At 35.6% G+C, this 21683-nt stretch overlaps 1 protein-coding gene across 1 annotated transcript in view; it reads left to right on the forward strand.

Moving 5' to 3' along the window:
• Positions 1-14728: 14728 nt before the first annotated feature.
• Positions 14729-21683, forward strand: part of tcf3b (transcription factor 3b) — a 31652-nt gene continuing 24697 nt past the window's right edge. Inside the window, exons 1-3 of the mRNA XM_051094535.1 lie at positions 14729-15257; positions 18204-18300; positions 19275-19347. Of these exons, the coding sequence (XP_050950492.1) occupies positions 18226-18300; positions 19275-19347 (148 nt within the window). The 5' untranslated portion in view covers positions 14729-15257; positions 18204-18225. The remainder of the gene's footprint in view (positions 15258-18203; positions 18301-19274; positions 19348-21683) is intronic.

Genomic DNA, 21683 nt, shown 5'->3' on the forward strand with positions numbered 1-21683 from the left:
ATTTCCATATGTCTTAATATTTTGGATGAAATATTACTAATAATGAACTTCATCCTCAATAAGGTAGAAAAGTGACAGTTTATAGCAGGAAAACAACACAAACATCAGTATTAGCATTGATTTATATGAATACTGTGATTTTTTTTGTGGATTTATATGGTTTGAAAACATCTTATGTGCTAAAATGGCAGAAATTTGTGTGATATCAAAATTTCAAAAGATACTTTTAGGGTTGAGCAATCTCATGTGAGACTTTATTAGGCCTTTACTATGTAAAATATGAATATTTTGTCCTTCTACTCAGAAAACCTGCTTATTTTAGACTATGGATAGTGTCCTTCTCCTCATGATGTCCTAGACACGACAGAAACAGGATGAAAACAGAGAATCGAGGGGTGATTAATAATTAAGCAGAACAGAGCAGGCGAAGGGGTTACATTGTTTTTCTCACTCAGGGGTGTTTTTTCTGTCCGAACAGATTGAGTTGGAAACAGGGTCACCGGGATCAAAGAAAACCCTGAAGCAGCCCGTTACATTTTTTTTTTTGATATCTGCAGGCCCACTCTGTATTCTCTCCTCTTTTTTTTCTCTTGCAGTATGTGTGTGAGTCAGTGAGAGAGAGAGATTTCACGCTATGACAGGACTAGATAAAACCCCTGCAGATTTCCCAACAATGAACTCCAGGAGGTATATCTCAAAGAGAAAAATATGTCTTAATCGGCCTCATTGACAGCCTATTATTACTGAGAGTCAAATGACATTAGAATCACACTTGAATTGCTTGAAATAGATCGTCACTCAGGTACACTTGCCAACCAATTGCTTATTTAAATAGAGAAAAAGCTAATAGTATCACTCTAGTCTCTATTCAAGCACGGATTTGTCGGTAACTATTCCATATGTCAATAATTTGGTGCCGCTCAAGACAACCCCCCTTTCATATGTTGATTAGAGACCTTGACCTTTAACCCCTGAACCTCACATCCCGTATCGCGAGTGCCCCCCAACCCCGTTCCACACACAGACTGCTTTCAGGGCCGCACCGCAGCCCCGAAGCCTTGCCTCTGGACATCTCTGGGTCCCTGGAGACTGAGAAGCGAGGTACCTTTAAACCACTGCGGCAAAAATCCCCACCAAAACTCTGCAGTCATTAATATGCAAAAATGCAAATGAGTGGGTAATTAAGAGCTGGAGCTCTCTGGAGGCTCTTTGATTGCTAATGAATTCTAATCTGCAAAGAAGGGGGGAGGGGAACGAGGAAAAAAGGATGAAAGAATCAGACAAAAAAAGGAAAATATTAAAAAGTCGCTCCTATATGTAATCATACAATCCCTTATGCAAGCTACAATGATCGACTTTACTACCTGGAGTCAGATAACAAAACTAATGCGTGCCGGTCATTCGATGACCACATCCGAACATTTGCTAGAAATGCTAACAATTGGCCCTGGGTGAAATTATACGACCGAATCCAAAACGCTGACATTCCAAAGGCCTTGAAAGACTTCCTAAACAATAAACAGGACACTGTAGGGCTATGCCGCACAGACATCTCGTTTTACGGTGTATCGCAGCGAAGGTGAGTTCCTGAGAAAGACAGTGACAGAGAGAATGTCGGAGAGGTCAGGTAGCATGACTGTCTGCATGGCAGCACCAGCTGTGTTGTGGAGAGGAGATGTTATTTCATCACTTTTGCGAGCGAAAACACCCCCACTCACACTCCCTCGCTCTGTCTCGCTCACACAGGCACACACAAACATGCTGTTATTGTTACTGAAGTAGTCCCACGACACCCACAATCTCCCACTTCACCCCTCCACCCGCCTCATCCGTCTCTCCTTCTTTCTTTCGCTCCTTGCTTCGCATTCTGCACCTCCTTGTTAGTTAACTTCATTCAAAATGTGATAAATATGTTTTGTTTAGAGGAATAATGAATTTTTTGTCACTGTTTACCTACCCTCATGTTGTTACAAACCTGTTTGGATTCCAAATGTGTAGTGGAACAAAAGGAAAGATTTAGAATGTTAAAGAAAGATTCTTTTGAATGATTCGCCCATGAACCAGATTCATTTTCACGTTCAACCCACTTAATTATGGAAGCCCGTTTCCGCCACTGAATGACAAATAAAAAAATAACATAAAATAAGGTAATTGTGACTCTTTATCTTATTCTTATTCTTGTAACTTTTTTCTCGCAATTGTGAGTTTACATCTCAGAATTCTGATTTTTTTTTCCTCAGAATTGCGTGATGCATGGTTGCAATTCTGACCTTTTTCTCTGAACTGTATGATACAAACTCGCAATTCGGACTATTTTTCTCAGAATTGTGTGATATAAACTCACAACTGTGAGAAATAGTTAGAATTGGGAGACAGAAACTCACGATTCAGTCTTTTTTAATGCACTTGCGAATTTGAATCGCAATTGCGAGTTTTATGTTGGAGTTTTTTCACGCAAGTATGAGTTTTTATTTCGCAATTCTGACTATTTTTCTCAGCAATGTGAGTTAGTCAGAAAAGTGGGATATGAGCTCCCATTGCAAGAAATACAATTGCGAGATAATAAACTCACAATTCAGACTTTTTTTCTTGCAATTGTGAGTTTATATCGCAATTGCGAGTTTTATAGTTCTTTTCTCGTAGGTGCGAGTTTTTATCTCCCAATTCTGGCTATTTTTCTCAGACAAAAGACAAAAACTTACAATTTAAACTTTTGTCTTGCAATTATGAATTTATATTGCATTTTCGAGTTTATGTCGCAATTCTGACTTTTTCTCGAAAGTGCGAGATATAAACTCACAATTCTGACTTTTTTTTCCTCAGAATCGTGATATAAACTCAGTCACAAAAAGTCAGAATAGCAGGATATAAGCTCGCAATTGCAAGAAATAGTCAGAATTATGAGATATAAACTCACAATTCAGACTTTTTTTCTTGCAATTACAGGTTTATATCGCAATTGCAAGTTTTATATGTCGCAATTCCGACTTTTCTCGCAAATGCGAGTTTTTATCTCGCAATTCTGGCTGTTTTTCTCAGAACTGAGCATTATAACTCGCAATTCTGACTGTTTTTCTCAGAATTTTGTGATGTAAACTCACAAATGCAAATTCGAAGTCCGAAAAGTGGGATATAAACTCGCAATTGTGAGAAATAAGTTAGAATTGTGAGACATAAACTCTGCAACTGCAAGTTTTATATCTTGCAATTCTAACTTTTCTTCGCAGTTGCGAGTTATTTTGTAATTCTGACTTTTTTTTCTTTGAACTGAGATATAAACTCGCAATTGTGAGAAATAAAGTCAGAACTGTGAGATAGAAATTTGCAATTGTAATAAAGTCTGAATTACGAACTTTTTCTTGCAGTTACGAGTTTATATCTTGTAACTGCGAGTTTTATAAGTTGCAATTCTGACTTCTTACCTCGCAATTGTGAGTTTTTAGCCCACAATTCTGGCTGTTTTTCTGACTATAACCATGGTTACACTATAGTAAACGTGTAGTAACCATGGTTTTTGGCATATTGATTACCATTTGTATAATCACAGTTTTACTACAAATACCATGGTTAAACTAAGGTTAGCACAGCGAAACCATGGTTAATTTGTGGTTACCATGGTTTAACTGTAGTAACCAAGGGTTTCATATGTCGCAATTCCGACTTTTCTCGCAAATGCGAGTTTTTATCTCGCAATTCTGGCTGTTTTTCTCAGAACTGAGCATTATAACTCGCAATTCTGACTGTTTTTCTCAGAATTGTGTGATGTAAACTCACAAATGCGAATTTTAAAGTGGGAAATAAACTCGCAATTGTGAGAAATGAGGTCAGAATAGTCGGATATAAACTCACAATTCTGATTTTCTCCAAACTGTGTGATATAAAGTCACAATCGTGAGAAATAAGTTAAAATTGCGAGACATAAACTCACAATTTTGACATTTTTTCACGCAACTGCGAGTTTTATATCTTGCAATTCTGACTTTTCTTCGCAGTTGCGAGTTATTTTGTAATTCTGACTTTTTTCTTAGAACTGAGATATAAACTTGTGAGAAATAAAGTCAGAACTGTGAGATATAAACTTGCAATTTTAATAAAGTCTGAATTACGAACCTTTTCTTGCAGTTACGAGTTTATATCTTGTAATTGCGAGTTTTATAAGTTGCAATTCTGACTTCTTACCTCGCAATTGTGAGTTTTTAGCCCACAATTCTGAATTTTTTCTCAGAACTGAGATATAAACTAACAATTGTAAGTTATTCTCAGAATTGCGAGTTTATATCTCACATTTTTTCTCACAATTACAAGTTTATATCACGCAATACTGACGTTTTAACTCGTAAATACGAGTTTGTATTACACAGTTAAAAGAAAAAAAGTCAGAATTGCGAGATAAAAAGTCGCAACTACCTGTATTTATTTATTTTATTCAGTGGCGGAAACGGATTTCCATAATAGTCCACTAACAGCAAGTGACAGCTCAATTCTGGGGAAGAATATCAGTGAATAGTGGCTTAAATTTCCACATGTTTCTCTCACATACCTACCGTATGATTTCGGAAGATATAGCGCTACTTATATATAACTAGCCTACTTTTATGGTGCCTGTTGAAAGCTTAACAACTTAAGTTATTGTGCATTTATGATAAGCAGCCACTTGAATCATCTTCTGTGTACCACGGGGGGAAAAAATCATACGGATTTGGCACAACATGAATGTGAGTAAATAACTTAATTTTTCGGCTGAACTATCCCTTTAACGTGAACGTGAGTGTGAGTGCACAACTTACAGACGCACAAATGCCTAATTATTCTTTCACTTACAACATATGCATGTTTAGAAAGTTTGGAGAGATCATTAACCAAACGCGGACGTGTATATAAACAGACTTACTATGGATTGTGAAAGGGTTAATGAACTTATACTGCATCTCGCTCCGTGTCACGTTAAGTTAGCGCTAGAGCGACCGCAGGTCTGTGTGGCGGGAAGCTGGAGGTCTTGGGGTTTGTAAACAGGAAGTCTACGCTACACTCACTGTACCTGATGCGTGGGTGATAGAGCAGGGGCTGCCCGAGCAAAATGTGCAACGTTGGGATCCAAAAATGGCAGGTGTGTCAGAGATAGGGGAACACATGATATAATCTCACCAGACCCTTGAGAGATTGTGTGTTAAATGTTTGGAAAAACGTACAAATAGCGAGGCAACCACATTGCCCCATTTTTTGAGTTCTCAAACGCCTTTTGATGTGCAAATGAATCTTACGAAAACTTGTAAACAACATTACTGGGTAATATTTCGCATGAGTAAATAAATAAATAAAATAAGATCAAAGATGGCAATAAATCAACTTTGTATAAACTGACTTTTTTTATAATGTAAATGATTATAGTACCAGTATTTTTATAACAATTAAAGGGATAGTTCACCAAATCATTAAAAAATAAAAAAAGGTAGTAAGAACGTTAAAATAATCCATGTGACATTAGTGGTTAAACCGTAACGTTGTGAAACTACAAGAATGCTTTTTTTGAGCAAAGAAAACTAAATTAACAAATTTATTCAACAATAGTCTCTCAGAAAGCCAGCACCACACGAAAGCGTTGTGGTACTTTCAGAACCAGAATCAGAAACAGCTTTATTGCCAAGGATGCTTATGCATACAAGGAATTTGTTTTAGTGTAACAGGCTTCCAGTGCACAGAGACGACAACAACAACAGAAAATAACATGAATGCATGTACGTTAAAGACTGACACAGAAGATGAGAAATTGTCAAATAAAGTCGTTAAGATGAACGAAGGTCTTACAGGTTTAAAAACGACATGAGGGTAATTAATTAATCACAGAATTTTCATTTTTGGGTGAACTATCCCTTTAATTGACCTTTTTTTTTAGAACTGTGTGACATAAAGTCACAATTGCGAGTTATAAAGTCAGAATAGTGGGATATAAATTCACAATTACAAGAAATAAAGTCAGAAATGCAAGGTATAAACTCAGAATTCTGACTTTTTTTCTCAGAATTGTGATACAAACTCACAATCATGAGAGACAGTGAGAATTGCAGGACATAAACTCACAATTCTGACTTTTTTCTTGCAATTGTGAGTTTTTAATTAAGCAATTCTGACTATTTTTCTTGTAATTCTGACTTTTTTCTCAGAATTGTGTGATATAAACTTACAGTTGCAAGAAAAACAGTCAGAATTGTGAGATATAAACTTGCAATCCTGACTTTTTGCTTGCAATTCTGACTTTTTGCTCAGAATTGTGTGATACAAACTCACAACTGTCAGAAATAAAGTCAGAATTACAAGACAAACTCGCAATTCAGATTTTTTTCTTGCAATTGTGAGTTTTATATGTTGCAATTCTGACTTTTTTTCTCACAATTGCAAGACTTTTTTCCTAAGTATTGAGATGCGCTCTTAAAAATAAAGGTTCCACAAGGGTGTTTTTGCAGTGATGCCATAGAAGAACCATTTTTGATTTCCCAAAGAACCTTTCAGTGAACAGTTCTCACAAGAACCAATTTGAAGAACATTAAAAAAAATCTAAAGAACCTTTTTCGACTATAAAGAACCTTTTCTGCATTCGAAAGGTTCTTCATGGAACCATCGATGCCAATAAAGAACCTTGTGTATAAACTCGCAATTGAGCCTTCGCAAACAGCTTGATTGACAGGCGATCTGACCAATCATAATGCAGAATCCACCATTTTGTCGGAGAGACAAATCAGACAGGATAGTAGATTAACTTCAGTGGACTTGAACTTGAAAAACTGTGTGTATCGATGTCTTTCTGTGGTTGAAATAAAATGTTTTGATGTTCATTCATGTTTTTTTACGTACTTTAGGTAACTAAGAAAAGACGATCGGTTCATGTATCGATTGATCTGAATGACAGAATTTAAATTTTTGGGTGAACCATCCCTTTAATTGCTACAAAAATATTGGCACAGTAATAAATAATAATCAAAAATAGGCTACAGTTTATATACTTTTGTCCTTTGATTTTTGAAAATGTAACTTTTTTGCTTAATTGTTATAAAAATGATGTTCCAAAAATCTTAATAATCAAAACCAGGCTAAACGAAATATAAAATAATGGTATGAATTATATTTTCTTTTTCCTTTTTTTTCAGGTTTTGTGCAGTGAAACCGTTTCAGGCACGCTCAGGTGTCTGGTCTTGTCTTATCTAGCCAAGGCATTTGGTAAGCATTGGTATCGCTACTAATCAACACGCTGGATTGATGGTCCTTTTCCCAGGGTGCTGTAAAGGTGGGTGCCTTCATTTAGTGTCCGTTGACTGGCCTCCAATCGAGCGAAGTCAGCGGGGGTCAGTTTACCATGTGCAGGGCAAGCAAAACAGATAGATACTCCGTGCGCTGTCTCTCTCCTCCCCTTCGACTCAGATAGTCCCAGAACATGGGCGAAATGCCAAAGACATCAATCTGTGAAGTAGAGTTTCAGAAAAATGTTTCCATGAGGCTACACAATCATTTTTAGCATCAGCTGTGTTTCAGAGACTCAAAATAAATCAAGACTCCTGTTTGCGAATGAAGGAATTCAGCCGGCGATTGTCATAGAGATGTCACTGTTTGAATTGATGGGGGTTGGTGAGGCTTTGGGGTTGCGAAGCTTGGCCTAGTTTCATGTCTGATCACTACCGTATGCACCGAAGATCTCGCCCTCCGCTGCAGGTAGTCAACGAGTGCAGCACAGCGCACCCCGAACATCTGTGTGATACAGCAGCCATGGAGGAGTTTCTTTGAAGAGCTCAGATGGCTTTTAGTGATGTGAAAAGAGAGAAGTAAATCAGAGATTAGAGAGTTCGCTGAGGAGGATGAATGCATGAAAAGGTTAGGGGTTCACACTGTGCAGTGCTGTAGAGCAAACAGAGATAAAAGGTGGGTTCTATGCTCAGATGACCTGGAAATGGAAAACTCTGGAGATGCACACGGCGAGAAGCTTCGGGTTCAAACCAACCGACTGCAGGTGCTCCGTTCCGTAGACTGGTTCGGGTTTTTCCCGTTGATTGCATTTGGAGATATTTTTCAGTATTTTTGTATCATCGGGTGAAAACAAACCGAGAAATACATTCCATCATAATTAATCCGCTCACAGTTTCACTTCTGTGCTTTGTCATTATTCTTATAATGATTGTCATTAGATCCTCATTACTGAAGTACATTAATTCTGCCCAGGTTGAATTAAAAATAATTTATTAATTAACATTAGAACAGAAAATGAACACCACAAAAAGCTACTACAGTGCTATTCAAATACTATTTAAATAATTGAATTTTCTTTCTCATTATAGCATATAATGATATATATTTGTGTGATATATATATATATATATATATGTGTGTGTGTATAATATATATTTGTTTTCATCTATTTTTTTTTAATTGATCATATTTGATTAATAATTTTTTAGTCATATGACTTTTTTTGTATCTTTTTGTTGATTTTAGGGTGAAATTGGTTGATTCGAACCCCTATTTTTTCTTTTTTAAACATGAATAAATAAATAAAATGAATAAATGACAAGAAATAAATTACATAAATAATTTTCTATAAAATATACGTATTTTAGGACTATTAAGGTTTTGTAAATACATTGTGACATGATTTTTTTAAAATCATTAACCCCACCTGCACGTTCATTAGCATAAAGCAAAACCTACTATATTAAATCAATATAAATCAAATTATTATTAACAATAATGGAAAATGTACATATACATGTTTACATTTATTGTGACATAATTATATGTCTTTCTGTTGAATTTTAGGGTGAAATCAGTTGACCCGGGCCCCTATTTTTTTATTTTTTTTTTATTAATGTCTTTCTTTTTTTCCATGAATAAATAAATAAAATAAATAAATGACAATAGATAAATGATAAATAAAATATAAATAAATTATATAAATATTTTAGGACTATTAAGATTTTAGGACTATTAAGACTATTAAGATATTAAGTGACATTATAATTATTATTATTATTATTATTATTATTATATTTTGTGAATGATCCCCACCTGCACGTTCATTAGCATAAAACAAAACTTACTATATTAAAATAAAATAAATCGAATTATTATTGACAATAATGGAAAATGTACACATTTCAGTGTTGACAGTTCAGGGGTAATAATAATCATCAATAATAAAACAGAGATTAATAATCAAAAATAGGCTAAATTAATTATTATAAAATAATTGTATATATTTTTTTTTTTCATTTCATTTTCAATAATTTATTTTTAAATAAAAAACAATATATGAAAGAAACAATAAATATACAAACAAATATATGAGAAATGTTTTCTTTTATTTTATTATTATGGTTATGAAAAAAATCTTGATTTATTTGTTTTCATGCTTTTGTGAATTGTTCATATTTATTTTGAGAATTGTTTTCTGTATTTTTCTGTTGATTTTAGGGTGAAATTGGTTGACCCAGACCCCTATTTTTTATAATAATTTCTTTTTTTATTTTCTATAAAATATACACATATTTTAGGACTATTAAGGTTTTATAAATACATGTGACATGATTTTTGTTTTTAATTAATCCCACCTACATGTTCATTAGCATAAAGCAAAACCTACTATAGGAAAATAAGATATATCAAATTACTATTGACAATAATGGAAAATGTACATATACATATTTACATTTATTTTGACATAAGTTCTTTTCTCTTTCAGTTGATTTTAGGGTGAAACTGGGTGACCTGGACCCCTATTTTTATTAATTTAATTTTTCTTTACATAAATAAATAAATAAATAAAATAACTTAATGACAACAAATAAATAAATAAATAAAATAAATTATTATTTTTCATAAAATATACATATTTTAGGACTATTAAGGTTTTGTAAATACATTGTGACATTATTATTATTATTATTTCTTATTTTTATTTTTTGCAAATTAACCCTGAACATTCATTAGCATAAAGCAGAACTTACTAATTTAAAATAATATAAATAAAATTATTATTGACAGTAATGGAAAACCTACACATTTCAGTGATAACAATTCAGAAAAAGATTAATAATCAAAAATAGGTTTTATTATAATTATAAATTATAAAATAATTCTGTATCATTTTTTCATTAAATTTTCTTTCATACTTTTTAATCATTTTCGGGCTGTTTGGAGTTAACAAAAATAATTAATAATAAAAACAGTAATTATAAAATGCATAGAATGTTTTTTTTTTCTTTTGATTTTGATGTCTATTGCTATGCTAATTTCAGTTTTGCGTCTCCAAAATTCTTCTGGACAAACATGGTGAAAGGTGCTTAACTTTGTTTAGATTTTTTTTGTGGCAAACCATCTAAACTCCCCCAAACAAGCGCTTTTTGAACCATTCATGAACGCATACGAAAATAATACTTACGCTCTGTTAAACCAAATAAATACACGCTGTCGTGAATAATTTCCATATACCAATTTAACGATAATTGCATGGTAATTTCATTGTACGCTTCAAATTGAGTAGTATAATATTATGCCATGGAAGCGGTACAATAGCAAAACAATAGTCTTTATTCAGACTTTCTACATAGATAAATATTTTAGACGCTCACACAAATGTATGAATGATTAGCAGAAACGTGTGAAACATATGCTAATTTTACTTCTACATCTGGCGTTAATTACAGACAGAGGGCGGAGGATGGCTGGAAGGAGGATTCAACAGAGTCTCTTAGATAATGAATCCTACCATGCATGGAAACAAGATATTATACTAAACCATCATGGATTCTTTCACGGAAATCTGTCACATTTCACGTATTTTGCTATATCGCGACAAATCCAGTGTCCATCAAAGTGATAACTCAATCCAGAAATTTACATATCTTTTTGTCTGGATGTCTTTCCCGACAACAATGCGTCTTTCCTTCAAGATTTTCCTTTTCTTTTGTCTGTTTTAACCCTCCTTTCTTCATGACCCACTGCATGCTCTCCATGTCAGTCCCAGCTGTTACTACAAACTACTTGGAGATCTTACAAGCTCGCTAATTTCTCTCTCCAAATCCCACTGTTCGCCGTGAACCGCAATCTGACCTATAGCAGTGGGCTCATTTGTCTTCGCTTGGAAAACTGGCTAAACTATATGACACACAGCCTATATATGTAAATAAATTTACGCATGATCAAACATTATAGTTATTGTGCGCGTCGCTCTCTTTATGCTAGTAAAGGTATGTGTAACCCAGCTGTATTCCTTTGCCTTACAGCTCCATTGTCCACCATACAGGACCCTTGGGGCTAATTATTGCAATTTACTGTGCTTTTTGTTATTCAAGAGAGATCCATGATATTATTTACTAATTTGCCAGCTCCCTGCTGTGGAGATCTTAAACTGTGCTCTGATTTTGCCTATTTATCCTCTTTTCCACAGTAAAACTTTCCATCTAATTTTTGTTATTATTATTATTATACAAACCACACCCTTCTCAGCTGTTCGATCTCTCTAGCATTTAAGTAAATAATTGGCTTTACGTATTCCCTGTTGGAATTCAAGCCCCTTCGTGACATTTTCCATGATCTTCCCCAATATTTAGACTCCTCTCTTTGACCTCGTTTCTTGCATTTCCTTTTCTTCCTGGTTGCTCCTTTCTGTAGGACTGGTGTGGTATGCTATCTACCATTGACTTGTACCTCTTCATCTGTTGTTTCCTGCCATCATCCCTCTCTCTTCTTCTGGCCATGCTGCATGGCCTCTCGTCCCATCCCCCCACTACACACTCTGTTATGATCCCTGTATTCTGTGATCCCATGCTCCTCTCCCCCCTCACTAGACCAGCTCTATGAATCAGCCACAGGGAGAGACGGAAACGATTTTGCGGTTGTTGTAAGATTTATGACTGAAAGTACCTGCTCGGTAGGGCGAAGTATTTGCCATGAAGATCAGTGTAGACTGTTTTGCTTTGGCTTTGGTTCCACATACCAGCTTAGTACTGTAAAAACATACATTAAAACATTACATTTTGATGTATATTTGTATGTATATATGTGATCATGGACCACAAAACCAGTTGTAAGTAGTACGGGTATATTTTTTGTATATCGATTTCTCTTTAATGTCAAAAATCAATAGGATATTAAGTAAAGATCATGTTCCATGAAGATATTTTGTCAATTTCCTATCGTGAATGTATCAAAACTTAATTTCTGATTAGTAATATGCATTGCTAAGGACTTCCTTTGGACAACTTTAAAGAAGATTTTCTCAATATTTTGATTTTTTTTTTGCACCCTTAGATTCCAGATTTTCAAATAGTTGTATCTCGGCCAAATATTGTCATATCCTAACAAACCATACACCAATCATCAGTTATTTATTTAAATTTAAATTGACCCTTATGACTGGTTTTGTGGTCCAGGGTCACATATAGCCACTTAAGAATACTGTTCAAGAATGTTAAATGTAATATTTAATATATGCTATGATTATTTTTGTATTATATTTGGACAAAAATGTATTTTGTTACTGTTATTAGTCACTTGAGGCAAAAAAAACAAGGAGAAGTTTACTTCCAGGGGCCGGTTGCATTAGACTAGTCTTAAAAGTTAGTCATCTAACTTTTTTATTTAAGACTTGTCAAAATTATTTAAATTCGGTTACATAAAAACTCAGATTAGCCTAAGTTGAATCTAAAATATAAGACTGAATACCCCTTAGTTAATTGTTAGTTGGTCAAACTAGTTGTCTTTACCCCTTAGTTAACTGTTAGTTGGTCAAACTAGTTGTCTTCAGTGTTGGGGGTAACGCATTACAAGTAAGGCAAGTTACGTAATATTATTACTTTTTTCAAGTAACTGGTAAAGTAATGCATTACGTTTTAATTGACAAGAAAATATCTGAGTTACTTTTTTAAAATAAGTAATGCCAGTTACTTTTTTTTCCCCATTTATTGATTAAAAGCTCTCCTTTCCCCATGTTGAGAGAAATCGGGAGTAATATGTTAGTTCTAGAATAAATGTGACTCTGGACCACAAAACCAGTCTTAAGTCGCTGGGGTATATTTGTAGCAATAGCCAAAAATACACTGTATGGGTCAAAATTATTGATTTTTCTTTTATGCCAAAAATCATTAGGAAATTAAGTAAAGATCATGTTCCATGAAGATATTTTATAAAATTCTACTGTAAATATATGAAAACTTAATTTTTAATTAGTAATATGCATTATTAAGAACTTCATTTGGACAACTTTAAATGCGATTTTCTCAATATTTAGATTTTTTTGCACCCTCAGATTCCACATATTCAAATAGTTATATCTCGGCCAAATATTGTCATATCCTATAAAACCATGCATCAATGGAAAGCTTATTTATTCAGTTTTCAAATGATGTATAAATCTCAATTTCGAAAAATTGACCCTTATGACTGGTTTTGTGGTCCGGGGTCACAAATGTGAACATGCATTAAATCATCTCACTCACTAAAAACAGATTCAGTATTCATCAAAATCAATAAAAACAGTGAAACTCAACAGAATATGATGCAAACCTGCAATAATTAAATATGTTAAATAATACAAATATCCTTTATGCATTTAATCCTATTTTATTTATCTTTGCTGTTGACCTTCAGTGATCCAATTCAACCATACTGATAAGCAAACATTACTCAAGATAATCTAACATTTGTTTTCTTTTTTTTTTTTTATTGCTGAAGATATGACATTTTTTTCTTCTGTGGTTTACTGTACAGATGTGAATTTACTTTTCTCAAAGCCTGAGGCTTTTGGTGTGAAAAGGCGTTTGTCAAAAATATGACTTTTTATATTAAACACAAACAAGCAAGCCCTGCCCAGATTTAAATAGTAACCCAAAAGTAAAGTAACACATTACTTTCCATAAAAAGTAACGTAATTAATAAACTTTTTTAGGGAGTAACTGAATGTTGTAATGCATCACTTTTAAAAGTATCTTTCCCCTACACTGGTTGTCTTTACCCCTTAGTTAACTGCTAGTTGGTCAAACTAGTTGTGGCTAAGTTTATGTAACTGGCTGGGATCGTGTCGAGCCCTTAGAAGCTGCAATTTGGACCTTCAACCCGTTGATCCCCAGTAAAGTCCACTATATGGAGAAAAATCCTGAAATGTTTTCCTCAGAAAACTTAATTTATTTGCATCTAAAGAAATACATAAACATCTTGGATGACATGGGGGTGAGTAAATTAGGAAATTCTCCTTTAAACATCATTGTTTAACTGGATACTAAAATGATTAGAACATATAATGTTTACAGTTTACCTTAGCAAAGTATTATCATAAGAACAAATGGTGTGACCAAATCAAGTACAGGTTTAGTCACAAACTTACCAGCAGTCAGTGTGAACTTAGTATTTTTTTAAATGTGTTAAGTAAACAATAAAAAAGTAATTTAACTAACATTTCTGCCTCCAATTGTGAACAGCCGACTCTTTTACGAGCGATAGACTATAACGCGCGGGCGTCGACGTTCACCAGACTAATAAAATGATGTCACGCAGGCTGTGCTCTAGCCCCTTCAGTCAGCCTCACTGAACACACAGTGTTCGTCACGAAAGGGGCGGGTCTGAAGCGGATATTCGTGTGGCTATTGGAGATTCGAACTGCCTGTCACATTCCATCGCCTTTCTATTGGCTACTAGCATGCGGGTTTATCTCTCCATCTCTTGCTGCTCTTGTATAAATGCCGCTTACTTTTCTACCATCAACCTCCGCCGGATATTATAGTTCCTATTATCAATTATTTTCTCCTTCAGCTACACCTATCAAATCTTGTCTGAAAAATGATTAACAACCATTCCTCGCGTCGCGACCAATCCGCGCTTTTTAATCGCTAGACTTTGTCGAAAAAACTCCTGACTCCCCTGGGCACATGAAACTGGACACCCAAGCGTTTGAGGCCCCTCTTTCCACGCGGAGGAATACATTGTTGCTGCTCACAATGTGGATGGAGGTGGTCAAGATGTCTACTAGAAGAATGAATTCACCTCAATTGTAACAACATAAAGGAAGTCGTGGCGCGGGATTGTTTGGATACAGACCTGCAACATTGTATTTGTGACGTTGGTGTTTTGTAGGAGGATGTCAAAGGAGGAATAACACACATTGTTGCGCCTACCAGCCTTTAATGCGCCGTGCTTCAAATTCTTTCAAGTTTTATGGTTTTTCCCTACGAGATTCAACCTTTCTTTTTTACTGCTGGATGTAAAACAACTGATAAACTGAGGTAACGCTTTTTGCGTTTTTCACTGTCTTGATAAGTTCAATCAGCTTAGTTTCACATTTACATCAGAGAAGTCACATTATTGCATATTGAAGTTGCATTTAGCAAGTTTTTGGGATGTGTGCTTATGGAAGTGGGGGGGATGCAGAGTTTTTTTCTTCTTCTTGCTTAGTGGCTGTGGTGGTGGTGGTGGTGGTGGTGGTGGGAAGTCCTGCCCAGTTTTGTGCTGGTGGTCTTTAACCCAGTTCTATCCTAACAGAAATGACTCCTTTGTCCTTTTATCAAAGTAAGGATTAGTTTTGTGCGGCGCTTATGAGTTTAGCTTGACTAGTTAAGCGCGAGCTGTCAGTGCTAATTTAATTTACAAATTAAAGTTACTTTAATTTGCTACACTTGTTTAAAACGTATAACTTCCGACTAAACTCAGGCGCTTAACCAGCGTGTTCTCTCCAGGTTAGCTTTTCACAAAAACCTTGGGTTAACTCAGTTACTTCGCTGAATATTTTTTGGCAGGAAATTCCTCGCCCCCCACCCCCACTCGCCTTCATCAAATCGCGAGTCTCTTGAGGAAAAGTTGACATTTTGTCGCGGTACTTTTATTAACTTTTGCTTAATCCCCAGCCAAGCTCGTGCATTTGTCTCACAACACATGAATAATTGAGAGTGATCGGCTCGACGGCTGGTTAATATTGATAATAATGCCGTCCTTATCAAAAGTAGGTGCGCGCAATCGATGTGGCCTATCGGTTTTTGAAATGGTTAGCTATCGGAATACAATAAGTTTACAACCGAGAATAAATATTGACATTGTTCATGTCTGGGTGAAGCTAAGCCCTATTTACACAAAGAAAGGGACGTGACTAAACTCTAGTTTAAACGTGTCTGCATATTCACTAATGGAGATGTTTTAAAACGGTGTATTTTACGCGTTTTTATTCATAACGTGGATTTAGTTCGGGTTGATTAAATTGGTGGTTAGTGGTAACACTGTTGCGCTCTCTTACAACTAACCACCAATGGCTGCACTGATACCGACTAAAGACACTATATTTCCTACGAAATACGTTTTAAACGTATTTTACTGTCACCTCAACCCATTTCCATTTATCCTATGTGTGTGTGATAGGGACCTTTCCCGTTAGGCATAGAAAGGGTAAGGAATTTAACAATTCTCGTTGATTTTTCTCACGATTTCTTACCTGTTTATTGATTTTGTTGAAATATCATATGGAAAAAAAACTATTATTGCATATAAAACCCAGCAGCTTGTTGGCAACCGTTTCAGATTTCATCAGAACCGACGTGACAAATCATAAACAAATGCACATCTCTCGCATATATGTTTTTTTTATCAGACTTTTAGAGCTGTCATAAAGCTAGCACTAATTTTAACGCGATTAGTAAACAAACAAAAAGATGGTAACCCTTTTCATTCATCATTTATATGATGTAGCTACCTACATGATATTTAGGCCTATCTTTGCACCTTGGCTTACAAACAACCAGTGAGTAAATATGCCAAGTTCTTGGTTGATTTAAAAAAAAAGACACAACGAAATGAATATTCTGCATAGGGTTCACTAGGTAAGTGAGGTAGATGAATTCATTAGCAGCTACTGATTCAGAAGTGTTTTGATACATGTAACCGATTCATTCGTTCGAAATTCGAAATTCGAATGGCACTGGCGGCGCTGTATTTTTTGAATCGCTTAAAAGAATCGACTCTTAGAGTCACTCGTTTAGGAATCGGATTAGACTGTATGCGCTGTGTATTGAGCTCTTGATAGAAAATACAGTCGGATTATCGTGATTCGCGTGAGCGAAAACACTACGTCATGAATAATTCGGTTCTCGAACAGTTTCTCAACCCTAATACTTGTATGGCCTTCATGTCATTCGACAAACAGCATGTTCATATCATTTAAAACACTCCGTGTTTTTCGTATCTGAGACGTTTGTCTTACATGAAAATATGCTAGAGTAAAATTATTTTACTTGTGTTTTGGCTTTGTTTTGGTTGCCTTGAGGGGGATTTGGGCCCTCTTGTTACTATCTTCCTTGTCTTTTTTACTGAGGGGCCACTTTCTGCATGTTATCATTTAGGCCTAGCTGTTTTTGTTTGGGAGTCGAGAAAGCAGTGTGAATAAAATGTACTCGCAAGGTGTAAAAACACTTTTATTTTAGCTGTTGGCTTGTAATGGTGTTATAATCAGACTGCTGAGGAGAAACTAATGGTTAATAAGCAAGCGGGAATGCTAAAGCACACCACCTGTTGGCATGCAATAGCACACAGGACCCCTTAAGATTAAGTTTCTGTATTTGACGGTATTTAAAGGTTTTACTGCAGTTGGCCATATACATTTTTCCCGCCTTGTTTGATGGTCTCCTTTTATGCAAATCGACTGGCCAGATAAGTATAAATCATACTCAGGACAGAGATGTACAATAAGTTAAGGACATTGATTTGCATGTTCCATGTGCTGATATCATGGTTTCATGGAAACTTATTGACTGGTGATTGCATTTAGTTTCACTGCCATGCTGATGTTGCATAACACTGCGATATTATTAATAGGATTGACTGGCTCTTTGAAAAAAAGATCTCGTAATGCTTTTTTTTTAATTAGCAGACTAATTGTAGTGTGTAAAACACAGGATGTCCTCGGCCAAATTAATTATCAAGCAAGTTTTCGATTTAAGATTTAAAATCTTGGACTGAGATAATAACTTGGCACTGTTTTTTTGTAAAACCTCCTGAAGCGATGCATAGTTAGTTAATTAAATTTACTCTCATTTTTCATTTGGGGCATGGAATGCTGAGATATGAGAGATGTATGTTACAAATACAACATTTTCATTCATAGCTACTATTCCAACTTGCACTTCATCACTGCTTTTCTTTAGATAGCTCACCCCAGCTGTGTGTCTCTCTCTGGATTTCTCCTGTAGGGTGCTTTAAAGAACGAGGGGTATGAACGAGGCGCACCAGAGAATGGCTACAGTGGGAACAGATAAAGAACTCAGTGACCTGTTGGATTTCAGTGCGGTAAGGAGGACACTATAGAGTCTTTGTCACTGATCTGGACAAAAACTCTCGTAAAGATTCGTTTTATGATTCCTTAACAAAATCTGACTTTCATACCTCTTCGACCTGATAAAATCTCACGTCACGTTGCGCGTTAGTGGCTGTAAACATAATGAATCTTTAAATCATGTGCAGTCTTCTGACTGGGTCCTGAGAAGTGTGGTTTGCCATTTAGTCGAAAGCATCTCCAGCATAATAACCATCATTCAATCCTCTCTTATCCGTCTATTTATTATTTTCATTTCACCTGTTGTTAAAATTCGATTATTCTTGGCAGTCATGCTATCCTAAATAGCATTAAAAAACAGCAAATATAAAAAAATGTTAATCGCTTGATTCATTGAACGGCTCGACCATGCTTAATTTATTGCATTGGAAAATTGCCATCTACCGAAGCAGCGAATCAATTAAGACGATACATTGATAATCAGACGTGCCAGACCAAATGCGTTATGATCTCACATCTAATTACAAATTGTTGATGGTTTAGTTACTCCTTCATATCGTATTCATTTTCCAGCCTTGAACCTTGAAACCATAGGATGTCTTCTTTCTCGTGGTGCAAAAGATGTTTCACGTTGTGAAAAATGCCTACCACACTAGAAAGTCCCTTTGGTGCACCATTGTTGCTGTTTATGGGTTTCTCTTTGCACTTCAAAAACAATCATCATTCGTCCATGTAAACCGTCAGTTCTTAGCATGCATCTTCAAAGAGCCATGCCACTTTGTGAGAAAGGGTTTCTTTCAGATTGAACTATTTTAGCAGGTTATATCGGGCAAAGTTGACTTGACCTTTAGCATTATACTTCCGAATAAGCTCAGCTTGACGTCACATAGCGTGAATCCCCAATAATGCTGAAAAATCAGTCTGTGGGCAGCTGTTGACATGAGTTTGTCATAATATGCTTATTAAACTTGTTGTTTTTCTGCTGTAGATGTTTGCACCCCCCGTGGCGAATGGGAAGAACAGACCAACCACACTTGCTAGCAGTCAATTTAGTGGTTCAGGTAAGTCTAAATGCATGCTTTTTCCTGTTTAGACGGAATATGCGTCACATATTACCAGGGATGTAATGATATTGTCAGTATCGTGGTTTTGCAATAGCAAAACCGTCATGATGTTATCGTGATCACGTGAGGTTAGTGTAGTGTAGTTTCTAAAATATATTCTTACATAAAAGATCTTTGAAGTTGTGTATCTGTCAAACAAACTAAAACTGAAAGCACAGAATTGCTTAATTGCTTTTCAAAGAAAAGCGCGTTTTGTTCAGGCGATCAGCTCCTGATCCGGTGTTTTTTGCACCTCAGAACGGCTCCGTTCGCAGTCAATGCAGTGAACTTGTTTATTGCACGTGCTGTGAGTTTAGCGCACGTTCAGGAACGCAATGGCCACCAGTTATGCTTTTTTGTGGCAGATGATTACTGCATTTCACTAGATTTGTAAGGTTTTGTAAGCCTGTTTTCATTGAAGCTGGAGTTTTCCATCAAAATAAAAGCTTAAAAGTGTAGTATGAATTGACAACTCAATGTTGAAATGGGTAACGTTATTGCAGTCCAAATTCAAAATATCTTTCAAGTGTAGAAATTAGGAAGGAAGCATTATAATTTCCCTACTGTAGTGTAACGCCAAAATAATTATCATTTTCATTTATTTTACAGTGCAATTGTTTTACAATATATGGCTGTTACTGTCACTGTTGTTACTGTTGTTTTATTCTAATTTGTTTGGCTTCCTAAAACACCCTGTGTGAATGTAATTTAGACTGAAACAGTATATTACAACTAAAAAGAGGTTTGAGTACACTTTAAACGTCAGGTACAAGTCAATTCACTGACTTTTTAACATGGGTCGGAGCTTTAAATTTTGAACTCTTAAAGAGGATTAGAGTAATTTAACTTTTAAAATGTACAAAATTAATTTTTTTTTCCCATTTTCTAAAAAATATTGCAATAAATATCACATCGTGGACTTCATATCACGATAGTATCGTATTGTGAGATTTTGATATTGTTACATCCCTACATATTACTTGATTTTGCCTTATTTGTGCATTTCATGGTGTTTTTATAGCGTTGGAGATGTTTGGGCCAGTTGCTAAGTGCTTGTTCCTCCCAACAGAAGCGGACATGCTTCTTCTTGTTTTCCTAAACCCCCTCTTTTATGAATTCACCGTAGTATATCCAGAGTCAAAGCTCGGGGCAGTTTGGCTCCCTTTGAACTGGTTGTTCAGTTGAAGCACCTATTGCACAAACTTGTACGTCGTAAAAACTTTGCTAGGTCAAGGAGTGAGTGAGTGATTGGTTGCTTTGCTGTTTATAATCACATTTGCATCCAGAACATTTTAACCAGTTGCACTTCACACTCTCAAAAGTGTTGTTTTTTTGCGACCTCCAGTTTAGAAGCTGTCAAAGGCACGAACGTCCCGTTCGTTTCTCTTAAAGTCTTTCCAGTCTGTCTGTCTGTCTCTCAATCGACACTCTAAACATTACCCTTGAATAAGAACAATCTGAGAACAAAGACTTAAATAAAGGCCTTACGGTCTCCAAACGATTCCCCCCACCCCGCCGCGTAAAACACTCCTCCCCCCACAGAAGAAAACACTTTCTCCCCCTGCCAACTGACAGGAAATGGACCCTCTCTGAAACAAAGCTCTCTCATACCTCCCACCACCCTGCAGGAGGCCCGCATGAAAACAGCAAAAGAAACACTGTGAAAGATCACCAGCTTCACTCTCGGTCTGTGGCGGCCTAAAGTGCCAATTACATAGCAGGGCCAAGCTAATGTCTCAGTTTGAGATTTTTATTGCGAGAGCTACCTGACACCGAGGTGACCCCGACTCTTAAATCTGTCACTTGTGAGATGCTTCGAGAAGGTCTACACATCAGTCAACGTAAGCCTCACCCTGTGAACTCGGGATAACAGGATATGACATGTTCTTGATTCAGAAACAAAGGTGCAAGGGACAATTATTTGGGAATTTTGGGTTTGGTACATCTTAAGCTCTGTTGGCATACACTATCATTCAAAAGTTTTTGAACTGTAACGTTTTTAATGTTTTTTTAAAGAGGTCTGGATTTGATCCAAAATGCAGGAAAACGGTAATATTATGAAATATTTTGACTATTTAAAATAACCGCTTTCTGTTGAATATGTTTTAAAATGTAATTTATTCCTATGATCAAAGCTAAATTTTTAAGCAGTCTTCAGTGTCACATGATCCTTCAGAAATCATTCTAATATGCTGTTCAAGAAACACTTTTTATTATTATCATTAATATTGAAAACTGTATATTTTTTTTTAGGATTCTTGGAATAGAAAGATCCAAAGGTCAACATTTATCTG

The sequence above is a fragment of the Labeo rohita genome, chromosome 22, assembly GCF_022985175.1.
Source record: "Labeo rohita strain BAU-BD-2019 chromosome 22, IGBB_LRoh.1.0, whole genome shotgun sequence".
Classification (NCBI taxonomy): Eukaryota; Metazoa; Chordata; class Actinopteri; order Cypriniformes; family Cyprinidae; genus Labeo; species Labeo rohita.